The 14,894-nt window shown below is 39.0% G+C and overlaps 1 protein-coding gene across 1 annotated transcript; it reads right to left on the reverse strand.

Moving 5' to 3' along the window:
* Positions 1-1,839: 1,839 nt before the first annotated feature.
* LOC149086457 (DNA damage-regulated autophagy modulator protein 1-like) lies at positions 1,840-11,091 on the reverse strand. The gene is made up of 6 exons (XM_089255593.1): positions 10,682-11,091; positions 9,214-9,281; positions 6,935-7,077; positions 5,222-5,399; positions 3,870-3,955; positions 1,840-3,713 (listed from the first exon to the last, which is right to left on the reverse strand). Exons 1-6 carry the CDS (start codon positions 10,813-10,815, stop codon positions 3,507-3,509), a joined length of 816 nt encoding a protein of 271 aa, XP_089111719.1. The 5' UTR covers positions 10,816-11,091; the 3' UTR covers positions 1,840-3,506.
* Positions 11,092-14,894: the final 3,803 nt, after the last annotated feature.

Below are 14,894 nucleotides of genomic sequence, written 5' to 3' on the forward strand. Positions count from 1 at the left end.
ATTTTGGCATGAACATTTAAATCTGGTTCGATCATTGATCATTTTTTGTCGCACCACGGTCATTTTCTGCACACGAGGGCCGGGACCTACAATTTATTGCCGGTTCCGAACGGCAGCCTTTTTTATACTCATCGAGAGGTTGGTTCGCTAACCCCTCGATATGGGACTCCCTGCTGTAGCAATCTTTTTCTGTGGTCTTGTCACCGTTTCTGTTGTACCCCGCGTCAGGAAAGTTCCTGACAAGAACGAATCGGGTATCGAACTCGCGATGCCTCTAAACATCCTCTGGTACTTTAGGGTATTAGGTATTTAAGGGTATTAGGATACCTAGTATCTTATCGACCTAGGCTACCGCGCCCATTTTCAATCTGGAACGTTCCATGATGAATATTCCATTTTTTTATTATTATTATTGTAAACAAATACACACACATACACATTACACAAATACTGCACAATAACAAACAAAAAGGAATACAAAATAAAAACATGCACATATAACGAATATACACTATGTGGAAGTCCTTACAGGAAGCCAAAAAGAATTTGCTATGAATTGAATGAATATTGAAAACCAAATGATCTTGAACCGCTGGTTCACGGACCGGTACGTGGGAAATTCCTGCCAGTCCGTAAAACTTTTCGACCAATTCGTGTAACCTCTACGTAATTTTTGACAATAGAATGCAATCTATACATTGGTTTTTATTTCTGCCTTCGCCGTCAGTAAGTTTGTGACCTCCTATTTGCCGTAGTTTTACGTGTATAAGGAATCCACTGATTTTTTTGGGCTTAAAATTCAGAAAAAAAAAGGTGACACAAATATATCTATAACACTGTCCATGTATAAGACGCCCATTTCTATTTCGGGGACAAAATTTCTGGCAACAAGTGGTTCCTTATACACGTTAAAATACAATATGTATCTTTTTTACCAGAGTCCTGGAATTATCTCCTTTACTTATTTGTTGCCGGTCTTCAAATTAATATCCAATTTTTGTTTTACTGGTCCGCAAATTATTTCTCCTGTTCATTTTTTGTAATTTCGTCAGTTAATTTTTATACACTAACGTCTTTTTTTCCCAGTTCGGTTAAATATTGTGAAGAATGAGTGTGCTTGGAACGATAAACTTTCCATCGGATGTCATCAGTAAAGTTTCCATTTACATCATAGTCTCGACACAAGAGATAGTTTGAATAAAAACATCTGTGTGCTACTAGATTTATTATTACTGCGTACGCTCTCCTTTGTTATCTCCCGCTGGCGTAAAAGATGGTGATAATAAATAATTATAACAAGAGGAGAGAAAAAAACCGCACGAGTGCTCGGTGGTATCAGATTCCCGATGAGATATGAGAACTAGTGGGTTTTGTAGAAAAAATAAAAAGAGGAGGTATTGATATTAAAGCGGTTCGGTGCGGTTTTTGTAATTCGTTTGTATTTAGTCCATATCGACGCTCTCAAAGGACTTGTCCACTATCAGCTTTTACATAGCACCATGTTATTGTAAATGAGCACTGTAGAGGTTGCGTGTGTGTCAACCCCCCCCCCCCCACCTTCGATTTTCCAGAACTTTCGGGAATCCAAAGTCTTTTTTTCCCTCCAGGGTGTGTTGGACCAGTGATGTTGGATATAATCCAAAGAATATTCATATCAATTGGCGCATGCAAGCAACATTCATCAAAATAACACGATTCAAGGCCTTTGGATAGGGAATAGGGAACGGTAGACAAAACGGCTTTATCAAAACACAAAATAACTAACTGTATTCAACGTTATTGACGTAAAGATGTGGCAGTTCCAAGAACAAACGATTAAACTGTTTCTATATAGTATGTGCCTTTCGAAAAGGATGCGAGAAATGATCCATTTTCTTTATTAAAAAACAAAAATGCGTACAAAAGTAACATTTTATTGACGGGTGATACCTCGGTTATAATGTCAATAATTGGCGATTTTGACTAATTTCCATTGAAATAATGTTAATGAACCTCGCTTATACCGTCAATGAACCTTGCTTATAACGTCAATGACGTCGGAGGTAACGATACATATTTTGCGTTATTCCGTATTATTCATCATAATTATAGTGATAATATGGCACGTGCACGAAAATTGGGTAATTTTTCCCTTGCTTGACTTTTTTTATTTGAAAAAGCTTCTTGTTTTCAACGAGCTTGCGTTTCGGGACTAATAATTAAGCTTTCAATTCATAATCCTTATAAAAATCGGGGATGAAAATAATTTGCATAATTTATAGATTATATTATGGCAATTATGTGACTAAATATCAATATTAATCATACATATTTGCCATGTTCAATGCCGTCTTAACGCATGGGAACCACCAGGTCACTGCCCGGGGCCTCAAGCGAGGAAAGAACCTCATGAAAATGTGTGTGAGATCTAGTCAAATTTTCCACATTAAGTATGTAAACTGGATAGGAGCTAGATAGGTAGGGAACACCAAAAAAATCAATTTGCCCGGGAGCATGTTATTTTTTTTTTCGGGAAATACGTTTTAAATCACTGCAGACTTGCTGTAGCACTCCATTTCTTGCCAAGAGTTATTTATAAGGAATAATTGGTGATTTGGCAGACGATTGGCAACATCTTTAGCGAGAATTGGCGATATCCTGTATTTATAACCTCAATTGAATTTGAATTTCCCGAATTTCTCCTGATCAAATTTTGTCATCCCCTAATTTATAATAAAAGAACAACTTCACGCATGCAAACTATTTGATTGCATCTGATTATATTTTTCATACTTAAAAACGTCAACCTTGGTTGTAATGACAACTCGGTTATAACGACAACGAATTTTCGATGTCAGAGTTTGACTGTGTATTCAGTAGTATCTATGGACTAAATTCAGAGATTTTAAACTTCGAAATTTCTGGGGCGGAAAGAAAGTATTAATAACATAAATACATCAAAAGATAGAGAGAGAGAGCTATTTATTGAATCACCTGCTGATTGGTTAAATTCTTTTAATGTAATCACCGTTCATATATAAATATATATATGTGCCATTATCCCAACTTTAGAAGATGCTAGACATCGGTGGGATTGACATTATATATAGGACCAGATACACACCCGCTTCACATAAGAAATGTGGATACTTCTGAAGCAGCGCTGTAGCTATGCTTATAATGAGTATGATGATATTTCTAGTGAGGAAAGCCATTCCTTTACGGTTCCTTGAACTTGCGATATAAATCACAGGCACTCATGTAATATTAGGAGTATATGCGAGTACATTCCCCATGAAGTCAAGCCCAATTTCACTACAGGTGCATCCATTTCCATTCGCAGAAAATTGGCTACCAGATTGATAAACGAAACATGCACGTGTTCTTATGGAAAAAACCTCTGCAGATTTTTGTAATAACGTCCCCCCCCCCCTCTTTCCTCAATTTCCCCAAGAGGAACGACTAACCAGATATTCGATGACAATGATTTTTAAAACTGGCGTTTGGACGAACAGTCTTTTCTTCGGTCAGTAAACAATGGTGGAAGTGCTACTACCCGTGTTGTTGTTTGCCGCTTGCGTTCCTTCGAGATCTTTGACTTTGTCCTCTTTGGGTCTGGCCAGAATCACGAGCTCGAATTTCCTATTTTCCCAAGTGAAAGACATGAAGTAAAATAGCCATCCGGTGTACCAAAGCCACTCGAACATGGATCCGGCGAAAAGCATACTGAATCCCTGAAATAGAATTAAGAGAATTTAAAAGTGTAGCAAAGAATCCTAAAATTTGTCATAAATATATGAATCAAAAACAAAGATATGTTCTTGTTTTTTGGAGCAATAATAATTATGACAATTATAAATAATTAATTATTTATAATTAGATAAACTTACCTTATCTGCTGGGGTCTTGGTGGCTTCTAACCGTCCCGGATAATACTTGATCCATTGAAAGTGAGCCAGTGGCATCAATACAATCACTGTGAAGTTAGTTTAGGAAAAAGAAACGAAACATTAAGCCAGGTCCACACCCGCAGCGAGCGAAAACTTATAGTGGCTCACAACAGAGCGGGAAAGTTAACGGAACAACTTTGAATGGTCGGGGCAGCTTGTTCCCTGTGGAGTGAGCGCTATTACCGATCATTGCACGACATAGCGATGTACCTCGGAAGAAGAAAACGCCGTCCAAATAGAGGGGGATTGTAAATAAACTGCACTACTCAGCTTAATTATATTGCTCGACGGAAAACCAACTCCGACCATATCGCCAATTTCTAAACAGTGGGGTCGGGGGACAAACGAAGGCGCCTCTATCGGTGGTTGCCCCAGGATTGATAGTTTAAGAATGTATTTTCGATGTTCGTTCTTCGGATTCGAGCCCGTGAACCTTGACGAGAACCTTTATGGTGGAAGACGAGCATCTTACCACTACACCACTCGGGTGTAGCTTAATTATACTGGCACTACTCCCTCCGACCTATGTAGCGCTCATTGTGGTGTAGTTATTTCATTGAAACTTGGCATATATGCTATTTGGACCATGGGAAAACGATAACTGCGATAAAAAAAGTGCCACCTTTTCCCCTGGCGGACAAAAATAACACTATTTTTTATTGATTTTTTATTTTATTTTATCTAAGTCCATTATATCCTATATACCAAGTTTCATCAAGCAGTGTCAGTTTATTTATAACCAACCTTTAGGATGCACAAGAATGATCCAGTTTCTTTGATGTACCGACTCCCAATGCATCTCACTTCGACGAAAGTGAGGATTCGCAATTCTGGGCTGTTTACTGTCTACATCGACCGCTCTGAGTGCAACTTCACCACAGGAACCGGTTTTCTACCACTACTACTACTACTACTACTATTCAACCGTACATGCACCTCGTAAACATTCCTCTGCAGAATTTCTAACGATAAATACTGGAATGTGGCTCTAACGTATTTATGCTACCGGGGTTGTGCTTTTTTCCGTGTTCTTGCTGGTGCTGCATTTCTTGAGGCGAATATGGGTATATGCTTTAATTTTCATGTTGTATCATGTTGAACGTCTGCCTGCTCTCTGCTGCCGGTTTCTTGCTGCACATCGCTGCGGGTGTAGACCTGGCTTTGCAACACTGACAACATTTGCTTGAAACTTCCAATAACGTGAAATCATTTCTCTTTTATATGATTATATATATTCAAGTTTTTTAAATAAATGAAAAATATGTGCAATGTATCGGTAATACAAAGGATACTCAGTGTAGCCGTTATCACAAGGTATATGGCGATAGCGATCCTTATTTTGTTTAATGATCTGTTCAGGTAAGGCGGCTTCATCTTTAAGCTGATGTATGCTTGGAGCAGCGAATACATCGTCGTCGAACCAAAGTGTATTCCAGCGACTAGGACGTGAATCAACAACAATGTAGACATCTGAAAAGACGGAGAGAAAATATAGCTCGTATAAAACCAATTTCGTTAGAAGTGTTGAGGGGAAAAGAATTGGTGAATGCACCCTTGGTTTACATTTTTGTTAATTACGTTATTACCACGTAATAACGTAAATACACCTTTTCATTGTGTAGAATGAATTAAAATCGAATTTACAAAAGTATTTTACTCTGATTTTTTTGGCATAATGTAGATGCAAAGTCTGTGCGCATATATGTTCCACCAGTCATTTAAAATATTACCACTACCTGCTCTCCCCGGTCCATCAGTCTTTGTGGTCCACTCCATGAATTGACTTCCCCAACATGAACTGAAGATACATATTTTAATTTGTCAGTAATGACACGACGCTTTCAAGCGGCGAGTTTTTGCAGCCCAATAGGCTGAGAAAAGTGTGAACGAAAATAATTTATAGTTAAACACATTGAATGGGGAGGGGAGAGCAGAGAAAATCCATAACAAAAGTTTAATCATAGAGAAATATATAGCGTGACCACGGAAAAAAGATGGCCTCTGCCCTCGTATGACCTTTATCACGAAAAGAGAGAATTCATTCTTCAATAGGGAGAAATGTTGGGGGGACTCTAGCAGCAACCCCTTTTATAGGGATGTGTATTTTCTTTTTCTTCTCCCATTTCTCCCTACTGAAGAATGAACTTTCTCTTTTTTCGTAATGAAGATCACACAAGATCAGAGGCCATCTTTTCGTGGTCACACCATGTGGTCGCATAGCTACAGAGACAAAATGCTCAGTTTCTACTAATATGGAAAGTAAATACTAGGAGGCAAACCCCATAAAGTGGTATTGCCATTCGTCAACCATCATAATATAAACTTAAAAAAAAAACCTCTTAATTTGGTACATACATATGTATATGTATACTTTGAAAATAGAATTAGTCTCGAAAACCAACGATTATAATTCAAAATACGAAAATGAGAAACCAAACAGCTGTTTCGAGGTTAATATAGCCCCTTTTTCAGTGTTAGAAAGTCTGTTATAGTGCAGACTGCTCACTTGAAAACAACACGTGATTTGTGATATGTGTTGTGTTCAAGCGAGTAGTCTGCGCTATAACAAACTTTCTACCACTAAAGAAGGGGCTATATTAGCCTCGAAACAGCTGTTTGGTGTCTCATTTTCCTATTTTGAGTTAAAATCGTTGGTTTTCATCTTTCTCACTGTACTCAAGAAGGTATTTCTTTACTAAAAATGAGTCAACAATTGTATATTGCATTGTTATCAATCGTAACGAATCCTTATGGTTAAAACAAATAGACCTTCAGTTTCACAGTATTTTGAAAGGGCAAATATGATTGCAAAAATAAAGAACTGGTGGATTTAACTCTGTGATAGCGGCAATAAACGAATGACTGAAATGATCCAATTTATAAATATACACCATGTTCACTGAATTTCCAAATTATTCACTACACGTAATATATAATTTGGACAGTTGAACAAATCTTGACTAAACAACAAAATAAATTTGGCTCATGCGTTAAATGGTACGTACCGGAACGGCTGCGATCGCTGCAAGGCCAGCCATCGATGCCAAACCAAAGATGACTCCTATAACGTTAATAACCCTGAGCATTCTGTCGCTTTCTTCGATGATGTACGACAGCATCAGGTATCGATAGAACATGGCGATCAAACCTAAGGGATAAGTTGTGTCAAATCACATGTCGAACGATAGAAATTTACAAACGATAAATGCCAATTTTATTGTCAAATGATTCGAGTGAGATCTGTTCAGAATTTATATGAATATTTAGTTAAAAATATATGTCTCTCTCTCTCTCTCTCTCTCTGTGCTGTATTGTCAGGGTTCGATTCCCACTGGAGACAAGAGTGGTCGGCTGAAGTTGGTTTTCTGCTGATGCACACACACACACCCATTTAAAAAAGTCTCTCCACAGAACACAACATCTAAATTTATGCTTGAATATGTAATCGGGAGGTGTATGTACAAGTAAATACACCTCCCGATGTGTCACTTCCGAATTCTGAACCTAGAGAAAGAACACTCGTTGAACACAAACTCAAGCATCTCAAACTAATCATGTTTACGTTGAGGTACACAGCATCTTCGGCCTGTACTAGGGCTACTAGAAACACAGGTTGACTTATCCTCCATCTTTGTGCAGAGTGTGACGTCACCACATCCAATCGCTGTTCCCTATGTCGCTTTGTTGTTGAAGATTAGACATCACTTTGAGCAAAAAACTGGTTTTGCTACGCTTAAAATGGAAAATGATGAGTCTGCCTAGTATTCCAGTTACCATAAATTCGTTAGAACAGTTGTTCTCAAAGTGTGTGTCACGGCTCCTAGGGTCGCCAACCATTGTCGGGGGCGTCACTGTGAGTGTCGATATTGATACGTGCCGCTTGTTTTGAAGACTTTTTTTCTTTGTTAGATTATTGTGGGGAGCTGCGGATAGAGTAAGGGAGCTGCGAGAGACAGAAGTCTGAGAATCACTGCGTTAGAATAAATGATAATAATATCTTAAAATAATGCATCTATAACGTTCTATGAATCTAAGATACATATTCGATTTAGTATAGTGGTAATGTAAGATATTTAATTGATTGGCTTGAGCAGATAACACTAGCAGTAAGTAAAAAATGCGACAGAGACTGGTTGTACTCGGTTCGTTCAATTCAGGTAAAAAATATTATTTTTTCTCTTAGAAAGAAGACGCAATTCAAGGATATGCATCGAATCAATCCAAACTGTCTCAGTGAATGATGTTAAAATAAGGCATACCCCCCCGGGAAAAAGGATGATTCGTAAATATCACACAGGGTGTGAAGTCCTTGTACACCCATTATTTTATGAACCGTTGGTTACAAACACATACTTTCTCAATTAGAAAAAGTACCCAAATAACGTGCCCGTTTTAGATATGTTATTCGTGTATTATGGGCCATATATGTGCTAAGATAAAAATGTAATATTTCTATACGTAAACCTTTTATGCCTTTATCCTCTAACTTTTAATTAAAAAGTTGTTACCTTGTCAAAAAAGAAAAAATCCATGTTTCAAAGGGCAATATTAGCCGAGATAGTTTATTTCGAAAATCTCTGGAAATAAGCGGTAGATATTATTAAGGAACCAAATTCGATGCGAAAATACTTCAAAAAATTCTTTGTAGGTGCACTTCATAAAAGTTTTTCTAAATTCGGAGGAACTTTCAATGAACAATATCCCGGCGAATCCCTTAGAAACGTGGTATTTTTTTATGCCTTTAAGTGACTTTTGAAACTTTCCTGATCCGCATTAGTAACTGCCACAGTAAAAATCACTAAACCTTCTAGAAATTACCACTTATTTTCAATTTTTTTAGATTGGGTGTGAGCTAATAAATGCTTCCCACCAACACCAAAAAAAGAAAAATAATAATAATAAACGAGAAGAGGAAAACACTGCAATTTTCTATTATTTATGCTGCACGTAAGAATACTATTCTACACCGAAGGGGAGAAGAAAAACATCGTCTCTCTTCCTTTCTGTTATCAGACTTTGGATAAAAGCTGACTCCACTCGTTGTTGAATGACAGGACGGGGGGGGGGGGCGTGGATTAAAACATGTTATCAGCGAAAAGCTGTTTATTGTACAGGGCTAGCTGAGCGTGAAATAAGAGCGTTTTGAGAACTCGAGATATTTCGGGATTGGTAACATAAAGCAGATCAAGTTAGACGATATATCTCGGTATTGCCGCTGTCAGGGTTAATGAGCTCAGTAGAAACAAGTTCCCATACGCCACTGCACACGACAATAATTACTTACCAACAAATGCTCCAAAAATCAAGAAAGCGCTGTACAGATTCATCTCGGGAACGATAGCTCCAGTTTCACTGTCAAACAAGGAAACGAATTAACAGAATTGAAGAAACACTTGACAAAATATAACTTTCTGGCATATTTTAATACATAAATACAGATTCTACACTTGGAGTATGCAAATTAGTCTGTACTTAAACGTAAGCGTCTAATCTGTGATCTGTGCATTCCAACTATACTTTGTCATCGACATTCGATAAAGAAGAAACCGAAAGATGTAAAACTATCCTAATTAATGAGCGAAATGTACTTTTTCCACGTCGGAGATTCCCGTTTCACATTCGCGGCACCTTTAGAAATTTTAGATATCTTGTAACAACCATTGCTTGATTTCCAGGTATTTTGGTGACCTCCGATCCACCCATAGTGTCGGGAAATACAAAGCCCTGTTACCAATAAAGAATTACTGTTCTAAGATAGTGACTCCCAACGAGACGAGTCATTCAGGGGTATGCGAAAAATAACGAGCAATATCGAAAAAATTACGAGTGAAGTAATATAAAAGATATGGCGCAACATACACTACCACTACTAAACCGAACATGCACCTCTGCGGAATTTTTAGTGAATCGGTACGTGTTGAGTAAGTGTATGAATGGCCCTAGCATATATATGCTGTCCGACTTTCGCTCATTTCGTGTACTTGCTAGCGCTGCCGTCTGTGTACCGCATTTTGAAGTAAAGATGGTAAAAAAACGCTTGAATTTTCATTTTATGTCAGTACCGTGTTGTAAGACTGCCTGTACTCTGCGTAGAGTCTTTTTTTAAATGGAAGACGGCTCGCATTCGCGCCTCGACTTTGAAAAACCGCAGAGAAAACCAAATTCAGAACAAAAACACCCCACCACCGGGGTTCGAACCTGGATCCTCACGACGAGAGTTCAGCACGATGCCTACACGACCGCACAGTGGTGCACAGCATGCACTGAATTATGTAAGCTTCCCGAGCATTTTTCTCATTATACCTACACGTACTTAACACGCATTTCTCGTAGTAAGAAAGTCTCCTATGCAATTCTTAGAGAAAGCAAGCTTCCTATGCATAACAAGAGATGAACATGTCTGCTATGAATTTTCCGTTCAATGAAAAATTGTATTATTGACGGGTGAAGGAGGGCGAAGTCGGACATCCCCCCCCCCCGTTCACTATACACACCCTCTTTGATTCGCCCCCTTCGTTCGAGGAGCCTGTATCCACTTATGCCGACGAAAAGTCCTGTATCCGCACCTTATGCAGTGCGAGTGAACAGGCTCACTTGAAGTAGTGCGAGGTGCCAGACCCTGTATAAATAGCCAAATACTTATAGAACTCAACCGGGCAGTAGTCGTCCCTCGTACTTTTCGAATTTTCCCACATTACCGACAGATAAATGAATCAATTTAGATCAGATTAGGAAAAGAAAATGTTTCATACCTGATATATGGCAAATAAATGCTTACATCGCCACGGTTGAAGGCGATCACAAAACACAAAAGAGCTCCAAACGCCAAATCCACGGCGTGGATCACTGGGGTCCAGGCAACAGCCCTCCACACGGTTTCCTTCATGGCCGTTCTATCGATATTAAAATTAGCAAATCAATCAAACTAGGAAACAGTAATATCAACACTCCGTGGACCAATGTCTAAAAGCACATGCCGTAAGTTCCTTTTTTCTTTCAATTTAAAAATACGGCTTTTTTAAAACAAGGCGTTCAAAAGCTCCGGTGCTTGACGGAGTCTAAAATAACGAGAGAATTCGCCCGTGAACTTGTGAAATGTCGTTGTAAGACTGCAAATAAGATGGCCTGTAGCAAAAACAGAAGAAGAGGAAAACCCGCTACTCGTTGGATAAACAAGAAGCTTTCATTTAAGGAAGAAGAAAAATAACGTATAATTGACGGATGACGAAGAAAAAGAATAATAGACAGTTTTATTGTATGTTTGCCCAATGACGTAGTAAGTGGTCAATGATGCTTTAAAAAATTATTGTGTACTAATCTTTCCTTTTTTTTTTTTTATTACGAATGGTTCAAACAAAGCACGTGCTTCGGTCCATGTGACCAGGAAAAATATTATACATCTAAATATGTATTTCTACTTATATACGGAGAATATATTCGACAACTTTGCAGTAATCGATTGCCCCAACGTGCGCAGCTGATCATATCAGTTTCTCAGATGCAGTGCAAGAGAAAAATATTTGCAATGGTTTTTTTTTTTTATCCTTGAAGTGCTCGGGCAAGGAAATTTCATCAAACATACGAAATGAATGTTTTTACAAATACAGGTAGTCGCAGTCGGTCCCGGCAGACCAGTTATGAATCGACTTCCGCTACCGTTGAGGTGGAGGGTTAATTACCTGAAAAGTTTAACTACGAGTCATTTAATTCCTTAACGATCAGGGTCGAGATATCTCAGCCCCACGTAAATGGATAAACTATATTCCAGCTCTCCCCGTTTTTATTGCCTAGCCTGTACGTGAAGGGGGTTATATTCCTCGCTGTGGGTCCTAGGAACCCGTTCCAGTGTGTCGATATTGAGCGAGCTAGAGTGGCGCAGCGGTAAGATGCTCGTCTTCCACCATGAAGATTATCGTCAAAGTCCACGGGTTCAAATCCAACCAAGAACATCAACTCCTCAAGGTACAGTGCTTATATAAGCCCATGGGACAGAGCCTGGGCCATGCATGTCTGATTTTAAAGTATACCGATAGCGTTCCACAGCGCGGCAAATCAACCCGTCACTTGGTCCATGGGTGTTTCTCGTTACGGCCACACAAGCCCGGATGTCGAGGGATCTTGCGAACTCAAGAATCAACTCTGCTTTGTCAGGGAAACCGGCAATATCGCTGCACATCACGTGATTACGGAGGAATTTACTGATTTTAGCCGAACAATGAACCAACCAGCACTGAATTAGTTCCAATTGATCAGAATGTCCCCACACGGGTTGATAAATGTGTAATTAATTATGCAAATTACCTTTATTCCTGATTCTAGTGAAAGTTGGGAATTAAAGCAAGCTTCGTTGAAAAAAGTGGGACACTTTTATGAAGAATAGTCGGGAAGGGCAAAATACGGAGATGTTTTGTACACTCGTCATGTGTCAATGTCGAAACATCAGAGATGCAATTATCCTTCTCTTTTTTAAAAGATAGGAAATAGATGAACATTCCCTGGATGTGATCAGCACAAAAAGGCAGTTCAAGTATTACGTCAACACATTTTTAGCCACTTTTAAATGCCCCCCCCCCCCCGTCAACAAACTTTCGTGAGCTCTGCCCCCTTACCTCCAAACGCATATTTTAGGATCGGTGACGTACGCGGTTGAGGTGGGGGGGGGGCCCGAGCTCTCCTATGCCTCCTCCCCACGTCGATCAAATTTTTTTACGCAGAAAATATTTTTTTTTTTTTTTTAAATTTCACGGATGAAAATACCTTTATATATACGTCATTACAATGAATTTCTGTTAATTTCAATGCTATTTCAAGGATAAGAACTCAAAATTTCTTTTTAAGGAATTCATTACGACCCACCCTCTAAGCCATACATGCTAAAACCATGGTCGCGGACCAAATGTGGCCCTCAGGGTAATCTAATGCGGCCTAGCAACTCAAACGTAATTTTGTAAAAATAACTTAAGTGGCTCATTGACAGATCGCTTAAGTGATCCGTGGCACAATTCCAGAGTATTTAAGCTGCCAGTGGTACAATTTCAGAGCATTCAAGTGGGCCGTGGCACATTCACAAACCACTTGAGTGGCCCGAGTCTTAAGTGAGTTAAGCGGTCCGTGGTGCATTTAGAGATCCCTTATGTGGCATATGGCACAGTTTTGGAGCACTTAAGCTGCCCGCAGTGTAGTTTTACGTCACCCCCGCTCATTCCCAGATTACTTAAGTGATCGCGGCATAGTTACGGATTACTTGAGTGACAGGGTACGGCACAGTTCCACAGCACTTAAGCGGCCCGCGACACATTTCTAAAACACTTGAGTGACCCTTTACACATTTCCAGATCACTTGAAGGATCCGCGGAACATTTAGAGATCACTAAAGTGGCTCTGTGGAGGACTTATCAATAGAAAGAATGCTAGGTCAGTTGCCCACAAATTAGCGAAAGGCTTTTCCCGTTTTTGGCACATCGAGTAAGATGCTATTATGAATATTTCGTATTTTTATAAAAGCTTGTTGATGGCGTAAGTTATCATTCAAAGCCCGTCCCCCTCCCCGTCATCAAAAGTCAGCAAATTTGAAATCCCCCCCCCCCCGATGCTGTGACCCTTAAGCTTAGGTCGGCATTACATTACAAAAGTTTTAAAAAGTTCTTTTATAAAACTTGAAAAATTCAACCAATAAACGCATCGGTTAAATTCAACCAATGCGCTTATATATTTCCTGTTTGTAAAAGATCTTTTATCAAAATTTTATAATTTAACCCCAATCTTTGGAATTTCTCTGGAAAACGTCATAGAAACGGAAACGAAAGTGACGAAAAATATGTCGTTATATCCGAGGTAGTTGCTTTTCATCGACATTATGATCAAGGTTCATTAACATTATTCACTCCGAGTCTGTCCGGACCGCCATAGATATTACAACCGAACTTAACTATGCAAGCAATACGCCACTGTGTGGGCATCGGGTTAGACTCTCATCGTAAGCATCCAGGTTCGAACCTCGTTGACGCCCAATGATGGTCGGCCGAAGTTGGTTACTGCGGTGTTCCATCTTCAAGGCGCGAATGCGAATCGTTCCCCCATTTAAAAAAGTCTCTCCGCTGGTAGCAGGCAGACCTAGAACACGATAATGACGTATGAAAATGCAAACAATTACCATCTTTACTTGAATCTTTAAGATAGCAGCACGAGCAAGAACGCGAAACAAGCACAACTCTGACAACATAAATATGTTAGGACCAACACATACACTCAGAACACGCATTCCGACATGCACCAACTGGTTAGAAATTCCGTAGAGGAATGTGTACAAGGGATGCATATAAAGTGGTTTGTACATGCAATATTAGAATCACACATTATGTAATCACTTTATGATGAAAGAGGAGTCGTTTTCTTTTCTCAAGACCGTTTCGCTGTTCCTTCAATTTCGGTATTTTGCATTTTTTTTCAGGAACTTTTTTTCCTTCCCAGAAACGATGCCAAAATTATTTTAATTATTTTATTATTTTTTAATTATTTATATTCTGATTATCGTTGAATTAGAATGTTGAAGTCTTTTTTTCAGCAATCTATTAGTGATTGGGTGTGAATAGCTATCTTCTAATTTTTAGCCTTGTGATAAAATCACCCCTTGGATGCCGAATACGTGTCTCCGAAAACACTTTGACATCATGTTTTTTTTAAATTATAATTAATTTATGGACTTCAGTTCCCCTTCATTATAATTGAATGAATCAATTTATGCAGAAAAGAGAATGAGTTCATTTCACGCTACACTTGCTTTTTGACATCTCCTACTGGGGGGTACAGTATGTTTTGTATTGTTCTCCTGTGTATGACAAATGAATCCCTAGCAACGGCCAGTGTCGTCAAGGGATTCATCTGTCATACACAGGAGAACAATAAAGAACATACTGTGTATGACAGGTGAATCCCTAGCAACGGCCAGTGTCGTCAAGGCCACAC

This window comes from Pholcus phalangioides, unplaced genomic scaffold (genome assembly GCF_987345545.1).
Source record: "Pholcus phalangioides strain wild (caught in Gottingen) unplaced genomic scaffold, Ppha-v1.0 ptg000004l_1, whole genome shotgun sequence".
Classification (NCBI taxonomy): domain Eukaryota; kingdom Metazoa; phylum Arthropoda; class Arachnida; order Araneae; family Pholcidae; genus Pholcus; species Pholcus phalangioides.